Source organism: Argopecten irradians, chromosome 16 (genome assembly GCF_041381155.1).
Source record: "Argopecten irradians isolate NY chromosome 16, Ai_NY, whole genome shotgun sequence".
NCBI lineage: Eukaryota > Metazoa > Mollusca > Bivalvia > Pectinida > Pectinidae > Argopecten > Argopecten irradians.
In genome coordinates, this window is record NC_091149.1 from 658,289 (window position 1) to 680,546 (window position 22,258).

At 45.5% G+C, this 22,258-nt stretch overlaps 1 protein-coding gene across 1 annotated transcript; it reads right to left on the minus strand.

Moving 5' to 3' along the window:
- Positions 1-3,497: 3,497 nt before the first annotated feature.
- LOC138310803 (putative nuclease HARBI1) lies at positions 3,498-6,098 on the minus strand. Its single transcript, XM_069252128.1, has 5 exons — positions 5,837-6,098; positions 5,008-5,292; positions 4,578-4,648; positions 4,139-4,351; positions 3,498-3,820 (listed from the first exon to the last, which is right to left on the minus strand). Exons 1-5 carry the CDS (start codon positions 6,096-6,098, stop codon positions 3,617-3,619), a joined length of 1,035 nt encoding a protein of 344 aa, XP_069108229.1. The 3' UTR covers positions 3,498-3,616.
- Between the last annotated feature and the right edge of the window lie 16,160 nt (positions 6,099-22,258).

The window sequence follows — 22,258 nt, forward strand, 5'->3', positions numbered from 1 at the left end:
ATAAGCGCATTCACAAACAGTCACCGTAATTCTATTCAGAGTGAATATCACTGAAAGGAAATGAAAATACTCAAATAACAATAAATACCCATTAAAGAATTACTTTACAGTACATACCTTTGCCATGAGCCAAGAAAAAGACGACAACGCCATACGAGATTTTCCATATCGTAAAAATGACGTCATTTCGGTGAATGTGACGTCACGTTTTAGCGGGACCGAATGACGTTTCATTCACCGGAAGGTTCAAGTTCTGGGTCAAGTTAGAAAAAGTTCCGTCAGATTTGGAACAAATCCACGTGATCGTATTGACGGATAAAGCATTTCGTATTGACGGATAAAGCACAAGTTTATCCGGCAGTAGTTATCGGTCAGTATGTGGGACAGTTGCAGGATAAATGTAGATAATTATATGTATGTTACAATTGCTTTTCTGTGGGGAATATTTTAAGTTCAGAGGGCCCTATTCTCTGACAAATTTTTGACTCAAGTTTATGTTAAATCATGTTTTTGAGTAAAAAATCTGTCTGAGAATAGGTTTATGGTGCTGGGCCCTGGAATTCCTTAAGTTAAGGAATAATCATGGAACTGGGCACTGATCATCTGTCCGTCCGTCCTTCCGTTCGTCCAATTCTTTAATATATTATATATGCTGTAGATCTTCCTCCTTTTCCTTGGGTTGCATAAAGTCAAAATCATTATTATCTCTGTACATAGAGTGTGTAATACAATGTACTTCTAAGACTAGAATTTTTGATATATTTCAGCTTCATGTATTATTACACATTTAAATCTATCTTTGATTTTTCAAGTCAATTTGGTTATATCATAAATATTTAACAATATACTCTTTAAAATTTTGAATTGAAAATACAAAATTTGTGATTTTGTGTTTGGAACGATTATTAATCAGAAAAAAAAATGTTTATCAGAGCTATTATTAATAGAATGACATATATTACACTAGGATAATACCAGTTGAAAATTAATTAATGTTGTTATATTGTTAAATTATTCATATTTGATAATCTTTTTACTTTGTAATTAATCAAAAACCACACACACGATAAATGCAGTTCTACTGTCTTTCTAAATCATCTTCAAAGACCATTTTGCTGAAAAATATGAATTATAATCATTTTCATGGATTACCTCCCTTTGACCAAAACTTGTTGGATTATATTGGGTTGACAAAAATTCTACTGCATGATGTGACATATTGATGTCTTGGTTTCATGTTGTAAATATTATATATTTGGGTAATTTGGTCTTAGTATTATTACATATAGTGTCTTGAATTATATTTATGTCCATAGGGTACAAACATTTCCTATGTTCAAAAGAGATAATTAACTGTTTTTTGTGATATGATAATAACATGAAATCTTAAGATTACAATGATGGTATGCACAATCAGTTTAGTGAGAATTCAAGGAGTCAAAAACAATTAGTTTTGGTTATTTGAGAATTTCAAGAGGCTCAATGGGCTGAAATGACCAGTTAAGGTTTTGGTGCATGTTGTAAATTTGCTGTTATCTTTAACAGCTGATATGGATATTTCTGCATAGATAGTGGATTGAAAGTTTTGTTTTGGTATGACCAAATATTTTAAGAATGGAAAATATTAAATTTAATATGCCGAAGGGACCGATTGTACTTTGTATACATTTCCTCCACAACTGATATTGATTTCTGCTGTAATTTTGGTCTCATTTTATATGCTGCTATGGCTATTTGCAATTATTTTAGAGGTTAAAAACTGAATTTTGAGGATGGTAAGAGGTCCAATGAGCAAAAAACAGCTCTAAGTATGTTATTCATTATTATTCATCCCGAGCTGTACAATAACTGGATTTAATTGATGTAGCATTTTATACATTATAGGCAATTAAACTTGTCATACATATGCATTGACCATGCATTTTGTAGGAAATTGAAGTTGAAATATATATTGCTGGCATCACTTGTATTGAAGTCACACATATAAATGCTGAAGCCAATCAAAATTGAACTTTGATAAAAACATGACATCTTTGTTAAAGGTGACTTGGTCAAGGTCACTCTAACTGAAAAATTGGAATCCAAAATTTGAAAAATCTGGAGTTGTATCAAAATTTGTTTCTATAGACAATGAGTATTGAAGACTTAATTTCCACACATGTTAAATATAGCATTCATGTATGTATATGTTGCTTTATGATAACACAAGAGATTCATTAGCAGCAGTTGTATGTATTATCGCTTCAGCAATGTAATGTTGCTAATCGCCTGTTGTCCTTGATCAATAGATCTTAGATATTGTGAAATTTATGGTTTTACACCCCACAGGGGCCTGAGGATTATACATAAATTTATGATATTCTGTATCAGAACTCGGTGACTGTTAACTACGTTGATGGCGCTTGGCCACTTGTTTGATTTTTCAATTTTCTAAAGTTTTAACTGTTAATAATTTAAGGTCACCTGAGACCAAGTATCAAGTGACTTATTCTAATCGCCTTTTGTCTGTCGTCGTGCCTCGTCCGTAGTATGGTGATAAACAGTTTAAATTTTTTACCTTTTCTCCAAAACTGCAGAACCAAATTTGTTGAAATTTTACAGTACCCTTCCATGGCCAAAGGTCAACCAAACTTCTTAATTATATGGTTCCAGCCCCCTAGGGCCCTGAGAGGTGGGGCCAAAATTGGTCAAATTGGCTAAAACTTATAAAATCCAGAAATGGTAGAATTGAATACTCTTCATAGATGGAAAAGTCTTAAAGGCCTTTTACAAAAATTGTGAATTTCATAGCCCTATAGGATTTCAGATTTCCCCCTGGGGAGGGGATCAAATTCACTCTATCTAATATAGAAAAAACACTCAGGTGACCACTAAGGCCCATGGGCCTCTTGTTTTGTTTCCCGCTTCAAGTTCAAAAGGGAAATGTATATGTTTATTTATATAGTTATTGCATGTTCCTTTTATTCTCTGGAACTGAATTAAAAATTCACTGGAAAAAATATTAAAGATTTGTGTTTTATTTTAGTGTAATATTTTCCTGCGAAGCTAGCCCATCTTTACATTTACAGCTATATTATCCAGGATGGAACTTTTATGATGAGAGTATACACTCCGATGAAAGTGCACCTTGCAACCAAGATTGAATAATTCTGACAAGCATCTTATAAGTACAGCCAAATTTTGTGAACACAAACTCTGTGGATCATCTACAGAAATCAAGAGTATTTGAGTCATTTGTCTAGTTCTTGCACATTAGAGTGCCATGTTGGTCAAATTAAGAAATTGCTTTGTCCAGTATATATACATTAAGCCCCATTTTCTAATTGGTTTGAAAAGTTTGCCTTCAAGTTCAAGTTAACAAGGTTTAGCTGTACTTAAGAGTTTGCATTTTTGGGCTTACCTATAGTGAACAAAAGACAAAAGCAATTTACTTTTCTTTTCAATGAAGTTTCATTTTCTTTTCTAAAATTTGTATGTAATATTAGATCTGAAAAAGAAAGTTTTCAGAAGGAGAAGAAAAGAAAAGATCCCATCTTTAGTCGCCTTTTACGATCATGCAGTGGGGGCAGCAGGTACAATTCTTACGCCCTACCTGCAGGACAACTCTTGAGGAAGACTACCTGGCAAAGAAAACCTGGGTGATGTGGTTCCTGACAGCTTGCCCGTCCTGCGGTCCATTGTAGGGCACCACATCACCACCAGCCTCATCACCAGGATAGTCTTCCCCATCTACTGCTGGCTCCCTCATCATGACTGCTATGTTGTGCAGAACGGCACAGGCCAGGATTACCCTCACCACCCTCTCGGGCTTCATGCGAATCTGAAACAAGACAATTGTAACAATTAACTTTTAAAGTAGTACAAATGTACCAAGAAATACATAAAAAGAACTTGTGATAAAAGATTTGTATTAGTTTTTTCAATATGCGCATCATACTTTAAACAAGTTTAGAATATTTTATTATTTTTGTCATTTTACAAATGAACCATTGATCTGCTAAAGTGTTTTATTCAAAATATTTTTTTTTTCAAAAGGGATGAGGTGGGGGTCACATAGTTGTACTGATCCAATTAATTGTTTATATGAATTTATTTGACATATCAACTTTCAAAATGACCATGAACAACACAAAATTACCTCTGAGTGAAGGACATGGAACCGTCTCTTCCATGTCCCAAACACCCTTTCAATGCAGTTTCTGGTTTTGCTGTGTGCATCATTATAGCTCTGCTCTGCAGGACCAGCTGGATGGAGGTATGGTGTTAACAAAAATGGGCGGCAAGGATATCCAGAATCTCCCAGGAGAACTCCCTCTTCCCAGTTCCGGACATTTTCCATGTGCCTGCACACCTATAATACATTGAAATACCTGTATAAGACAGACTGCACCATGCAAAATAAGATATAGCCTTTCTATTACAATATCTTTTAATGTTCAAAAGATTTTCAACACTTGCTTTATCAATATTTATTTCTCAGGTAACATAATAATATAGCAATAATTTCACTTTAATAATTATTCATCACATTTAAACCATATTCCAATTAATTTTTTAAAAATGTATACAATACTTACAGAAGATGTCCGGAAGATGTGTGAATCATGCGAGCATCCCGGCCACGCAGCGTTCACGTTAATGAACTTTCCTTCAAAAATTAAAATGATATTAATATGTATGCTCTGTTGCCATTGTTATCATTGTGCAATATAAAATATTTAATAGAATTATATAAACCTATAAGTGTGATTATGCAAGGACCATTCAATTTTTATTTCATAAAATTTCTATTTCTTCAGTCTATTCTAATGATATTTATTTCACAAATGTTATTTTTATGTAGCTCTCTATACATAAAAATTGAGACAATATTATATGAATTATACTATTTTAATATGTAATGATATTCCGTTAGCTGGTTCCAACTATTAGTTTCACATGTTCTGTACATTCAAAGTTGAAACAGACTATAGATTTTGGCAATGCACTAAGGGACTTAACACCTACCATCCGCGTCGCAGACACACTGCACGTTGATGCTGTGGAATCCCTTCCGGTTGACATAGGATGGCTCATCCACGTGTGGAGCTTGTATCCGAATGTGGGTCCCATCCACAGCACCAATCACTGACGGAAATCCAGCCGTAGTGAAAAATTTCGCCTTGGAGCGCCGGCACTCATCAAGGGAAGGCCATTTTACAGCGTCATTGTGGTGCTCGGCCAGCCGACCACACACACGGTACAAGCAACGTGATACCGTGCTCTTGTCCAACCCTATAATTGTAATTGACAGTAAGTAGTTTAGTTAAAAGGCAATGTCTTGTATGCACTATTGTTTTGATAAACATGCAAACATACAAATTAAGAAAAAATACCCCTTCTGCACGATTCAAATGCAATGCATTGCGTGATGTTTACATTTTTTCGTCGTAAGTTTTTTTTCTCGGAAAATTGGTTCATTAGGGCCTAGAAGCAAACCGGTTTCTGTTTCAAGGCTGTATACCTTACTTTTATTATATTATACATCGAAGAATATATCCTGTGATGCAATGGAAGTATAAACCTGTTTACATGATGTGTTCACAAAGGCAACAGACAAGATTTTCTGTCAAAACATTACAGCTAAACTACACAATAAATAAAACGCAGTACTGAAAAAAATAGCATGAAATCAACGACCATTAGTTCATTTAATGTCCAATTAATGGGAATTACTGTAAATATTTGGGGTCTTACTAGTTACTAGAAAATCTATTAATATTCAATTTTGCATTATTGGTATAGATGACCAAAACACAAGAAATGCTCAAACAAATCAATATTAATCAAACCTTACCTGTTGTATCTCCTACAACTTGCAGGAAGCTGCCACTGGCCAGAAAACGAAGACTAACAAGCACCTGCTGATCAACAGTCAGGGCATGGTTCCTGGCGGAATGTCTCTCCAGCCTATCCTTGAGCAGGAAATTCAGGAAAGCGATGGACTGTCGTCCAAACCTGTAACGGGCTCTCAATTCCTGGTCGGTGTATGCACCGTCCAAGATGGCTTGGTGTCGATAGACGCGCGGTTTCCTCCTCCGAGGCACCACCACAACCATCCTGGCGGCCATATTTGACGACTCGTTAAATACTTAATCGAGGGTTCTCAAGTGATTAAAGTTAACGATTAATTAGAAAGTCGTTAAGTGTTAATTTTTTTTGAACAACAGTTAACGACATCGTTAAATTTTAACGACTCGCTAACTATGGTTTAACGATGTCGTTAACTTAACGATAGTTTTGAACAACCGGGCCCTGAGCCTTCCTCACAGGGGCGAACGCTCAACGCAAGGCCAAAAGTGAGGCGGTGCCAAGGAAGGCATTAGGAAAGATAAAGTCAGTTAGGAAGAAAAGAAAAGATAAGATCCTTAATTTAGTAGCCTTTTACGATCATGCAATAGGGGCAGCAGGTACGATTCTAACGCCCTACCTGCAGGCCATCCTCACACACCACATACACGGGAAGCCGTCCTCACACACCACAAAAACAGGAGATCATCCTCACACACCACATACACGAGAGGCTGTCCTTACACACAGCATACACGGAGGCTGTCCTCACACAACACATACATAGCAGGCCATCCCCACACACCACATACACGGGAGGCCGTCGTCACACACCACATACATGGCAGGCCGTCCTCCCACACCACATCCACGGGAGGCCGTCCTCACACACCACATACACGGGAGGCCATTACCACACACCACATCCACAGGAAGCCGTCCTCACACACCACATACATAGCAGGCCGTCTTAACACACCACATCCACGGGAGGCCGTCCTCACACACCACATTCACGGGAGGTCATCCTCACACACCACTTAATGAGAGGCCGTCCTCACACACCACATACCCGGGAGGCCGTCCTAACAACACATACAAGTAGGCTGTCCTCACACAACACCTACATAGCAGGCCATCCCCACACACCACATCCACGGGAAGCCGTCCTCACACACCACATACATGGGATACCATCCTCACACACCACATACACGGGAGGCCATACACACACACCACATACATGTTAGGCCATCCTCACACACCACATACACGGGAGGTCGTCCTCATTAATCACATACATGGCAGGCCGTCCTTACACACCACATCCAAGGGAGGCTGTCCTCACACACCACATACATGGGAGGCCATCCTCACACACCACATACACGGGAGGCCATCCTCACACACCACCACATACAATGGAGGCCATCCTCACACACCACATCTATGGGAGGCCGTCCTCACACACCACATTCACGGGAGGTCATCCTCACACACCACGTAATGAGAGGCCGTCCTCACACACCACATACCCGGGAGGCCGTCCTAACAACACCTACATAGCAGGCCATCCCCATACACCACATCCACGGGAAGCCGTCCTTACACACCACATCCACGGGAGGCCTTCCTCACACACCACATTCACGGGAGGTCATCCTCACACACCACTTAATGAGAGGCCGTCCCTCACACACCACATACCCGGGAGGCCGTCCTAACAACACATACAAGTAGGCTGTCCTCACACAACACCTACATAGGTGAGGATACCATCCTCACACACCACATACACGGGAGGCCATACACACACACCACATACATGTTAGGCCATCCTCACACACCACATACACGGGAGGTCGTCCTCATTAATCACATACATGGCAGGCCGTCGTTACATACCACATCCAAGGGAGGCTGTCCTCACACACCACATACATGGGAGGCCATCCTCACACACCACATACACGGGAGGCCATCCTCATACACATCATACAATGGAGGCCATCCTCACACACCACATACACGGGAGGTCATCCTTACACACCACATACACGGGAGGCCGTCCTCACACACCACATACATGGGAGGCCATCCTCACACACCACATACACGGGAGGCCATCCTCACACACCACATACAATGGAGGCCATCCTCACACACCACATCTACGGGAGGCCGTCCTCACACACCACATACATGGGAGGTCACCCTCACACACAACATACACGGAAGACCGTCCTTACACACCACATACATGTTAGGCCGTCCTCACACACCACATACATGTGAGGCCGTCCTCGCACACCACATACAGGGGAGAGCATCCTTACACAGCACATACAAGAGAGGCCTTCCTCACATACCACATACATGGGAGGCCGTCCTCACACACATCATACATGGGAGGTCACCCTCACACACCACATTCACGGGAGGCCGTCCTTATACACCACATACATGCAGGCCGTCCTCACACACCACATACACGGGAGGTCATCCTCACACACCACATACACAGGAAGCCGTCCTCACACACCACAAAAACAGGAGATCATCCTCACACACCACATACACGAGAGGCTGTCCTTACACACAGCATACACGGAGGCCGTCCAAACACAACACATACACGGGAGGCCGTCCTCACACACCACATACATGGCAGGCCGTCTTTACACACCACATCCACGGGAGGCCGTCCTCATACACCACATTCACGGGAGGTCATCCTCACACACCACTTAATGAGAGGCCGTCCTCACACACCACATACCCGGGAGGCCGTCCTAACAACACATACAAGTAGGCTGTCCTCACACAACACCTACATAGCAGGCCATCCCCACACACCATATCCTCGGGAAGCCGTCCTCACACACCACATACATGGGAGGCCATCCTCACACACCACATACACGGGAGGCCATACACACACACCACATACATGTTAGGCCATCCTCACACACCACATACACGGGAGGTCGTCCTCATTAATCACATACATGGCAGGCCGTCCTTACACACCACATCCACGGGAGGCTGTCCTCACACACCACATACATGGGAGGCCGTCCTCACACACCACATACACGGGAGGCCATCCTCACACACCCCATCCACGGGAGGCCGTCCTCACACACCACATACATGGGAGGTCACCCTCACACACAACATACACGGAAGACCGTCCTCACACACCACATACATAGGAGGACATCCTCACACACCATATACATGTTAGGCCATCCTCACGCACCATATCCACGAGTGGCCCTCATCAAACACCACATACATGGGATGCCATTCTCACACACCACATACACGGGAGGCCATACTTACACACAACATACATGTTAGGCTATCCTCACACACCACATACATGTTAGGCCATCCTTACACACCACATCCACGAGTGGTCCTCATCACACACCACATACATGGGAGGTCACCCTCACACACCACATACACGTAAGACCGTCCTTACACATCACGTACATGGCATGCCGTCCTAACACACCACATACACGGAAGGTCATCCTCACACACCACATACACGGAAGGTCACCCTCACACACCACATACATGAGAGGTCACCCTCACACCACATACACGGGAGGCCGTCCTCGCACACCTCATACATGGAAGGCCGTCCTCACACACCACATACATGGGAGGCCGTCCTCACACACCACATACATGGTAAGTCACCCTCACACACCACTTACACGGGAGACCGTCCTCACACACCACATACATGGCAGGCCGTCCTCACACACCACAAACACGGGAGGTCGTCCTCGCACACCACATACAGGGGAGGTCATCCTTACACACCACATACAAGAGAGGCCATCCTCACATACCACATACATGGGAGGCCGTCCTCACACACAACATACATGAGAGGTCACCCTCACACACCACATTCACGGGAGGCCGTCCTTATACACGACATACATGCAGGCCGTCCTCACACACCACATACACGGGAGGTCATCCTCACACACCACATACACGGGAGGCCGTCCACACACACCACATACATGGGAAGCCGTCCTCACACATCACATACATGTGAGGCCGTCCTCACACACCACATCCATGGGAGGCCGTCCTCACACACCACATACACGGGAGGTTGTCATCACAAACCACATACATGGGAGGCCGTCCTCACACACCACATACACGAGAGGTCGTCCTCACAAACCACATTAATGAGAGGCCGTCCTAATACACCACATACCCGGGAGGTCGTCCTCACACACCACATACACGAGAGGCCGTCCTTACACACCACATATATGGGAGGCCAATCTCACACACCACATACACGGGAGGTCGTCCTCACACACCACATACATGAGAGGTCATCCTCACACACCACATACACGGGAGGCCATACTCACACACCACATACATGAGAGGCCATCCTCACACACCACATACACGGGAGGCCATACTCACACACCAAATACATGGCAGGCCGTCCTCACACACCACATACACGGGAGGCCGTCCTCGCACACCACATACAGGGGAGAGCATCCTTACACAGCACATACAAGAGAGGCCGTCCTCACACACAACATACATGGGAGGTCACCCTCACACACCACATTCACGGGAGGCCGTCCTTATACACCACATACATGCAGGCCGTCCTCACACACCACATACACGGGAGGTCATCCTCACACACCACATACACAGGAAGCCGTCCTCACACACCACAAAAACAGGAGATCATCCTCACACACCACATACACGAGAGGCCGTCCTTACACACAACATACACGGAGGCCATCCCAACACACCACATACACGGGAGGCCGTCCTCACACACCACATACATGGCAGGCCGTCTTTACACACCACATCCACGGGAGGCCGTCCTCACACACCACATTCACGGGAGGTCATCCTCACACACCACTTAATGAGAGGCCGTCCTCACACACCACATACCCGGGAGGCCGTCCTAACAACACATACAAGTAGGCTGTCCTCACACAACACCTACATAGCAGGCCATCCCCACACAGTAGGGTGTTAGAATAGTATCTGCTGCCCCTATTGCATGATCGTAAAAGGCGACTAAATTTAGGATCTTATCTTTTCTCTTCTTCCTAACAGACTTTATCTTTCCTAATGCCTCCCTTGGCACCGCCTCACTTTTGGCCTTGAGTTGAGCGTTCGCCCCTGTGAGGAAGGCTCTGGGTTCTGTCCCCTGGCCGAGACACACCAAAGTCTATAAAAGTGGTAGTTTCTGCTCCTGCTTAGCGCTCAGCATACAGGGAAGGGGACGACTGGTTCGCCCGTTGTCAGTATAATGTGACCGGGTGGGGTGTGTTGCTTGGTGTCTTCGGCAGCATGCTTCAGTGATATAGCACTATAAAAAGGGCAACAGTTCCACTATACAAGAGGACACTACATGAATATACCGCAGTCTCCCAGAACACGCACCTCGCACAACATACACGCAGCACACAGCATGCATGGGAGGCCGTCCTTGCATGACCCTGGCTGTTAATAGGACGTTAATTAATCAAACAAACAAACAAACAAACATAGCAGGCCATCCTCACACACCACATCCACGGGAAGCCGTCCTCACACACCACATACATGGGAGGCCATCCTCACACACCACATACACGGGAGGCCATACACACACACCACATACATGTTAGGCCATCCTCACACACCACATACACGGGAGGTCGTCCTCATTAATCACATACATGGCAGGCCGTCCTTACACACCACATCCACGGGAGGCTGGTCTTTCACACCACATACATGGCAGGCCGTCCTCACACACCACATACACGGTAGACCGTCCTCACACACCACATACACGGCAGACCGTCCTCAAACATCACATACACGGGAGGCCATCCTCACACACCACATACATGGGAGGCCGTCATCACACATCACATATAAGGGAGGCCATACTCACACACCACATACATGACAGGCCGTCCTCACACACCACGTACATGTTAGGCCATCCTCACACATAACATACACGGGAAGCCATACTCACACGCCACAAACATGTTATGCTATCCTCACACACACCACATACATGGCAGGCCGTCCTCACACACCACATACATGGCAGGCCGTCATCACACACAACATACACGGGAGGCCGTCCTCACACACCACATACATGTTAGGCCATCCTCACACACCACATCCACGGGAGGCCGTCCTCACACACCACATACACAAGAGGTCACACACCACACACACGGGAGGCCGTCCTCACACACCACACACACGGGAGGCCGTCCTCACACAACACATACACGGGAGGCCATACTCACACACACCACATACACGGGAGGCCGTCCTCACACACCACATACACGGGAGGCCGTCCTCACACACCACGTACACGGGAGGTCACCCTCACACGCACGGGAGGCCGTCCTCACACACCACATCCACGGGAGGCTGTCCTCACACACCACATACATGGAAGGCCATCCTCACACATCACCACATACACGGGAGGCCGTCCTCACACACCACATACATGTTAGGCCATCCTCACACACCACATACATGTTAGGCCGTCCTCACACACCACATACATGTTAGGCCATCCTCACACACCACATACATGTTAGGCCGTCCTCACACACCACATAAATGTTAGGCATCCTCACACACCACATACACGGGAAGCCGTCCTCACACATCACATATACGGGAGGCCATCCTCTCACACCACATACATGGCAGGCCGTCCTCACACACCACATACACGGGAGGCCATACTCAGAAACCACATACACGGGAGGCCGTCCTCACACACCACATACATATAAGGCCATCCTCACACACCACATACACGGGAGGCCGTCCTCACACACCACATACATGTTAGGCCATCCTCACACACCACATATACTGGAGGCCGTCCTTTCACACCACATACATGGCAGGCCGTTAGAATTGTGCCTGCTGCCCCTATTGCATGATCGTAAAAGGCGACTAAATTTAGGATCTTATTTTTTCTCTTCTTCCTAATTGACTTTATCTTTCCTAATGCCTACCTTGGCACCGCCTCACTTTTGGCCTTGAGTTGAGCGTTCGCCCCTGTGAGGAAGGCTCTGGGTTCTGTACCCTGGCCGAGACACACCAAAGTCTATAAAAGTGGTAGTTTCTGCTCCTGCTTAGCGTTCAGCACACAGGGAGTGGGACGACTGGTTCGCCCGTTGTCAGTATAATGTGACCGGGTGGGGTGTGTTGCTTGGTGTCTTCGGCGGCATGCTTCAGTGATATAGCACTATAAAAAGGGCAACAGTTCCACTATACAAGAAGACACAACACGAACATACCGCAGTCTCCAAGTACACTCACCTCGCACAACATACACGCAACATACCGCATACATGGGAGGCCGTCCTTACATGACCATAGCTGTTAATAGGACGTTAATAAATCAAACAAACAAACAAACCTCACACACCACATACACGGGAGGCCATACTCACACACCACATACATGTTAGGCCATCCTCACACACCACATACATGGCAGGCCGTCCTCACACATAACATACACTTGAAGCCATACTAACACGCCACATACATGTTAGGCTATCCTCACACACCACATACATGGCAGGCCATCCTCACACACCACATACATGGGAGGCCGTCCTCACACTCCACATACATGGGAGGCCGTCCTCACACTCCACATCCATGGCAGGCCGTCCTCACACACCACATACATGGCAGGCCGTCCTCACACACCATATACATGGCAGGCCGTCCTTACACACCACATACACGGGAGGCCATACTCACACACCACAAACATGTTAGGCTATCCTCACACACCACATACATGTTAGGCCATCCTCACACACCACATACACGGGAGGCCGTCCTCACACACCACATACATGTTAGGCCATCCTCACACACCACTTCCACGGGAGGCCGTCCTCACTCACCACATACACGGGAGGTCACCCGCACACACCACATACACGGGAAGCCGTCCTTACACACCACATACACGGGAGGCCATACTCACACACCACATACACGGGAGGCCGTCCTCACACCCTCACACGCACGGGAGGCCGTCCTCACACACCACATCCACTGGAGGCTGTCCTCAAACACCACATACACGGGAGGCCATACTCACACACCACATACATGGTAGGCTGTCCTCACACACCACATACATGGCAGGCCATCCTCACACACCACATACACGGGAGGCCGTCATCACACATCACATATACGGGAGACCATCCTCTCACACCACATACATGGCAGGCCGTTCTCACACACCACATACACGGTAGACCGTCCTCATACACCACATACACGGTAGACCGTCCTCACACATCACATACACGGGAGGCCATCCTCACACACCACATACATGGGAGGCCGTCATCACACATCACATATACGGGAGGCCATACTCACACCCCACATACATGTTAGGCCATCCTCACACACCACATACACGGGAGGCCGTCCTCACACACCACATACACGGGAGGCCATACTCACACACCACATACACGGGAGGCCGTCCTCTAACACCACATACACGGGAGGCCGTCCTCACACACCACATACACGGGAGGTCACCCTCACACGCACGGGAGGCCGTCCTCACACACCACATCCACGGGAGGCTGTCCTCAAACACCACATACACGGGAGGCCATACTCACACACCACATACATGGTAGGCTGTCCTCACACACCACATACATGGCAGGCCATCCTCACACACCACATACACGGGAGGCCGTCATCACACATCACATATACGGGAGGCCATCCTCTCACACCACATACATGGCAGGCCGTCCTCACACACCACATACACGGTAGACCGTCCCCATACACCACATACACGGTAGACCGTCCTCACACATCACATACACGGGAGGCCATCCTCACACACCACATACATGGGAGGCCGTCATCACACATCACATATACGGGAGGCCATACTCACACCCCACATACATGTTAGGCCATCCTCACACACCACATACACGGGAGACCATACTCAGAAACCTCATACATGACAGGCCGCCCTCACACACCACGTACATGTTAGGCCATCCTCACACATCACATACACGGGAAGCCATACTCACACGCCACATACATGTTAGGCCGTCCTCACACACCACATACATGGCAGGCCGTCATCACACACAACAAACACGGGAGGCCGTCTTCACACACCACATACATGTTAGGCCATCCTCACACATCACATCCACGGGAGGCCGTCCTCACTCACCACATACATGTTAGGCCATCCTCACACACCACATATACGGGAGGTCGTCCTTTCACACCACATACATTGCAGGCCGCCCTGCAGGTAGGGCGTAAGAATTGTGCCTGCTGCCCCTATTGCATGATCGTAAAAGGCGACTAAATTTAGGATCTTATCTTTTCTCTTCTTCCTAATTGACTTTATCTTTCCTAATGCCTACCTTGGCACCGCCTCACTTTTGGCCTTGAGTTGAGCGTTCGCCCCTGTGAGGAAGGCTCTGGGTTCTGTACCCTGGCCGAGACACACCAAAGTCTATAAAAGTGGTAGTTTCTGCTCCTGCTTAGCGTTCAGCACACAGGGAGTGGGACGACTGGTTCGCCCGTTGTCAGTATAATGTGACCGGGTGGGGTGTGTTGCTTGGTGTCTTCGGCGGCATGCTTCAGTGATATAGCACTATAAAAAGGGCAACAGTTCCACTATACAAGAAGACACAACACGAACATACCGCAGTCTCCCAGTACACTCACTTCGCACAACATACACGCAACATACCGCATACATGGGAGGCCGTCCTTACATGACCATAGCTCTTAATAGGACGTTAATAAATCAAACAAACAAACAAACAAACAAACCTCACACACCACATACACGGGAGACCATACTCACACACCACATACATGTTAGGCCATCCTCACACACCACATACATGGCAGGCCGTCCTCACACATCACATACACTTGAAGCCATACTAACACGCCACATACATGTTAGGCTATCCTCACACACCACATACATGGCAGGCCGTCCTCATACACCACATACATGGGAGGCCATCCTCACACACCACATACATGGGAGGCCGTCCTCACACTCCACATCCATGGCAGGCCGTCCTCACACAGCACATACATGGCAGGCCGTCCTCACACACCATATACATGGCAGGCCGTCCTTACACACCAGATACACGGGAGGCCATACTCACACACCACAAACATGTTAGGCTATCCTCACACACCACATACATGTTAGGCCATCCTCACACACCACATACATGGCAGGCCGTCCTCACACATCACATACACTTGAAGCCATACTAACACGCCACATACATGTTAGGCTATCCTCACACACCACATACATGGCAGGCCATCCTCACACACCACATACATGGGAGGCCATCCTCACACACCACATACATGGGAGGCCGTCCTCACACTCCACATCCATGGCAGGCCGTCCTCACACACCACATACATGGCAGGCCGTCCTCACACACCATATACATGGCAGGCCGTCCTTACACACCACATACACGGGAGGCCATACTCACACACCACAAACATGTTAGGCTATCCTCACACACCACATACATGTTAGGCCATCCTCACACACCACATACACGGGAGGCCGTCCTCACACACCACATACATGTTAGGCCATCCTCACACACCACTTCCACGGGAGGCCGTCCTCACTCACCACATACACGGGAGGTCACCACATACATGTTAGGCCATCCTCACACACCACATACACGGGAAGCCGTCCTCACACACCACATACACGGGAGGCCATATTCACACACCACATACACGGGAGGCCGTCCTCTAACACCACATACACGGGAGGCCGTCCTCACACACCACATACACGTGAGGTCACCCTCACACGCACGGGAGGCCGTCCTCACACACCACATCGACGGGAGGCTGTCCTCAAACACCACATACACGGGAGGCCATACTCACACACCACATACATGGTAGGCCGTCCTCACACACCACATACATGGCAGGCCATCCTCACACACCACATACACGGGAGGCCGTCATCACACATCACATATACGGGAGGCCATCCTTTCACACCACATACATGGCAGGCCGTCCTCACACACCACATACACGGTAGACCGTCCTCACACACCACATACACGGTAGACCGTCCTCACACATCACATACACGGGAGGACATCCTCACACACCACATAAATGGGAGGCCGTCATCACACATCACATATAAGGAAGGCCATACTCACACACCAAATACATGTTAGGCCGTCCTCACACACCACATACACGGGAGGCCATACTCAGAAACCTCATACATGACAGGCCGTCCTCACACACCACGTACATGTTAGGCCATCCTCACACATAACATACACGGGAAGCCATACTCACACGCCACAAACATGTTATGCTATCCTCACACACCACATACATGGCAGGCCGTCCTCACACACCACATACATGGCAGGCCGTCATCACACACAACATACACGGGAGGCCGTCCTCACACACCACATACATGTTAGGCCATCCTCACACACCACATCCACGGGAGGCCGTCCTCACTCACCACATACACGGGAGGTCACCCTCACACACCACACACACGGGAGGCCGTCCTCACACACCACACACACGGGAGGCCGTCCTCACACAACACATACACGGGAGGCCATACTCACACACCACATACACGGGAGGCCGTCCTCACACACCACATACACGGGAGGCCGTCCTCACACACCACATACACGGGAGGTCACCCTCACACGCACGGGAGGCCGTCCTCACACACCACATCCACGGGAGGCTGTCCTCACACACCACATACATGGAAGGCCATCCTCACACATCACATACACGGGAGGCCGTCCTCACACACCACATACATGTTAGGCCATCCTCACACACCACATACATGTTAGGCCGTCCTCACACACCACATACATGTTAGGCCATACTGACACACCACATACATGTTAGGCCGTCCTCACACACCACATAAATGTTAGGCCATCCTCACACACCACATACACGGGAGGCCGTCCTCACACATCACATATACGGGAGGCCATCTTCTCACACCACATACATGGCAGGCCGTCCTCACACACCACATACACGGGAGGCCATACTCAGAAACCACATACATGATAGGCCGCCTCACACACCACGTACATGTTAGGCCATCCTCACACACCACATACACGGGAGGCCGTCCTCACACACCACATACATGACAGGCCGTCCTCACACATCACATACACTTGAAGCCATACTCACACGCCACATACATGTTAGGCTATCCTCACACACCACATACATGGCAGGCCGTTCTCACACACCACATACATGGCAGGCCGTCCTGATACACCACATACATGGGAGGCCATCCTCACACACCACATACATGGGAGGCCATCCTCACACATCACATACATGGGAGGCCGTACTCACACACCACATACATGGCAGGCCGTCCTCACACACCACATACATGGCAGGCCGTCCTCACACACCATATACATGGGAGGCCGTCCTTACACACCACATACACGGGAGGCCATACTCACACACCACATACATGTTAGGCCATCCTCACACACCACATACATGTTAGGCCATCCTTACACACCACATACACGGGGGCCGTCCTCACACACCACATACACGGGGGCCGTCCTCACACACCACATACATGTTAGGCCATCCTCACACACCACATCCACGGGAGGCCGTCCTCACTCACCACATACACGGGAGGTCACCCTCACACACCACACACACAGGAGGCCGTCCTCACACACCACATACACGGGAGGCCGTCCTCACACACCACATACACGGGAGGCCGTCCTCACACACCACATACACGGGAGGCCATCCTCACACACCACATACACGGGAGGCCGTCCTCACACACCACATACACGGGAGGCCGTCCTCACACACCACATACACGGGAGGTCATCCTCACACGCACGGGAGGTCGTCCTCACACACCACATACACGGGAGATCACCCTCACACACCACATACACGGGAGGCCGTCCTCACACACTTTAATGGCCCTTACTATTGATCGACGTTAGTGGAATCAAACAAACAATAATGGTGATTTTTTCTCGTGATTGAAAAAAATCCTCTAATTGAATCGCAAAACTATATTGGCTTACAGTGAGCTAGAATTCTAGTGACATCATAACATGAAGCTGTTTCAGTTTTCATGTTAGGCCAAAGACTGAAGTGAAGAGAAAGACAGACCGTTTTCATTTAGTACACAGGATCGAATGCTGTTCACCTGCTATGGACATCACTAACGGTTAAGTTTTACGTACTTATGTTAGCGCAATCCAGTGCAATGATGAATTCACACGTTTGGACTAATTGATTTGCTTACGACATGCAGAAATACACAGGAGGCCAGTGTATACCTCAATCCAAGGCTACTTAGCAACTTTCCCTTCTTTTAAGAAAGGAAAACCAGAATAGACAGTAAAAACGACCTTACATTCAACTATTGGCGAGTGTCTCTGGACCATCAAATTCTAAAAGTAAACCTGGATACGTGTCAGATATACGTCGTGTGATTAGACTCCCCTCAAGGCAGCCTAAGGTTTCAAATAATTGTTCACTGTGTTTTAAGAGTTGTTAATTTCCTTCTTGTCTTTTACTTCCTTTAGAAATGAGTAATTTAGCCTGTAGTCATAAACCATAAAGACATTTTATAATTTTACACTCACCTGTCACGATTTAAACAGTGATTTGTCCAATATTTCCGAAGGCACTCGCGCGTTTATAAGGATTGTTAAAAGCAAACCATTCAAAGACAGAAGCAGAACGAATTCAAACAAGGGTTTTATCTTTTCAGGCGGAAGATAGTTATTTTTTTTTTATATCTAGCCAGTATTTAAAATTTTCAATACAAATTTAAATATATTTTTACGTTGACACGGCTTTAACGAGAGAAGAAAAAAATATCTGTTTTTCCCTTCCCTCCGGGAGTTTAGAAAGAAGGGCATAAGGTCGGCGTAGATATTTGCGTGTTTGAATGCACAATTAACAAGCATTGAAGCTCGACTAAGACAAAATGGCCTTGTTCTATTGTACATTGCACCATACGTCGTCCTGATGGTAATTTAGATATACCACACTAACATTTACAACTGACGTGTAATACTTACATGTATGTAACTAAGGTACTGGAGAAGGATTATCTAGAATTCCATGTTTATTTGATCTTCACGTCCAATTCCTTTCTTTCCAATGACAACGGACTCCATATCGATGGACTTTGTATCATTCAAGAATATATCACGTTTTGTGAAAATCTCTTCAGCATTTTACGCGCTGTGAACAAGACGAAATTATGAACTACAAAAAACATAAGTTTCTGTCTATTGAAAGAGAAGGCAAACAAGTAGAAGATTTTACAACATTTCTCATAAATGGATTTGTGATACACTTATAACTGATACGCATTGGCTTTGTCCCAAAATGTATGTTGTATGTTATAAAGCAATTTTCTTTCACAATTTTTCATATTACTCCATTTTAAAAGTATACAAGTTTGTTGGAAGTGGGTGATATTGTAAGGATGTGTATAGTTACTTACCTTCATTTAATTTTATATTTAATAATGATATCATGTGTAGTACATGTATTTCCTTTTAATATTTATTTCATATTAGCAAAACATTTTTGGATATTACAAATATTGTTTTATTTTTACTTTTGAATGAATTCACCATTTTGATATTGTCCTTTCTTATTTTTGTTTTATAAATTATTAACAGTGAAACTTTGAAGTAAGAAAAACAGAATATGTTAGTTGGATGTAGGTGTTAAGTAAAACATGTTCCTGACAACTCTTTATCAAATCGATAAATAATTTGAATATATTTAAATTATGTAGAATTTAGAAACTAGTGGAAAAAACATGGAATTTCTCCATGTCGTGTGATGTTTTGTTACAGAGAGTTTCGGTATTCTTTGTATATAGTATAAATGTGTTCGGGGGATTTGAAGGACAAAGACAAAAGTGTGTGTGTAAGAGGCGTGATGTTATCAGCCTCTTTTTGGATCGTAATCCAAACTGCAATAGATCATTTTGCGATTGATGGGGCTCTAGAGGGTGTGGTTTTCTGATGGGTACAATCAAGGTGATGGAGCAGCTGGTATTGCTGACCTAATCCCAGTTCCATTATTGTGTACTCGGAAAAATAATCAGATCCTTGTATTGAATTGTCACACGAAAGATTATATAGAACGTTATACTGGTAGATCTGTATTGGCCAGTACAATGATCTTGGATGAAGGGAAATTAATCTTCGATAATTGATATTTATCATTTCCCGGATATATATATTCATGCAGTATTTGATGTGTTAGTATTTGTCGATGAATTGTGATTATCATTCATGCTATCATGGTCTTCAGATTAGCCCTTTGTATTATATGAGATTATCAGGGATTAGTACTCTAACCAATGATCTCGTGAAATTTTAGCGGACTAGACATTTACCATTAATCGAATCAAACGAAAACAAATATTTAACGGTTTTAGAAAAGGATAAAGGTATCAGTCAGATGTTATTATTAATATATTACACATTAAAAAATATTTTTATTGTTTCAGAATGATATTACAAAATCACATTTGAAAAATTAAAAAACATTGGTAACATGGTATAACAGTTAAGAGTACTAATCGATACTAATTAATATGAAGTGGTCGAGGCGTATAACTGTAACATAAACTTGTATTGAAAGTCGTTGTCATAACATATTGGTCATATACGTCTTTGTTGTGAAATGTAACGGGTACTGGATGATAGACTTAACAAGAAGAGGGGCTCTTTCTCGTGTTTTCTCTGGGGCGATGGGGGAGTATGTGAGGTAGCAAAACTGTTCCATTTAATGATTGTCTGGTTACTAATATAAATGTATGTTGAAATTTGTAAATCAGAGACAGAAGCAGTTCTCAATGAAGAGCAGACAAGCTTCAGAACATTTTTCATGTTCACTATCAAAATTATCATTTGGTATGTAATGACCGAGTTTGTTTCCTGCTGATTTTCAATATCAGTATACATTTTTAAACATTTTCATATTTATTTTGAAAGTTGGCAGATGTTACATATGTTGCAAGTTTTTATTTTTATTTTAATCTCGTCCATCTGAGGGTGTGACAACGAAATCACAACCATACGGGTCAGCCAATGGGCCTCTTGGAATTCTTCAAACACAACACATCTTATCCAAACAGAAGTAATGTCAAGGAAAACAACATTTCTTATCTTGCACCAAAACGTCACCATTGGTCTCTTGCATTCTC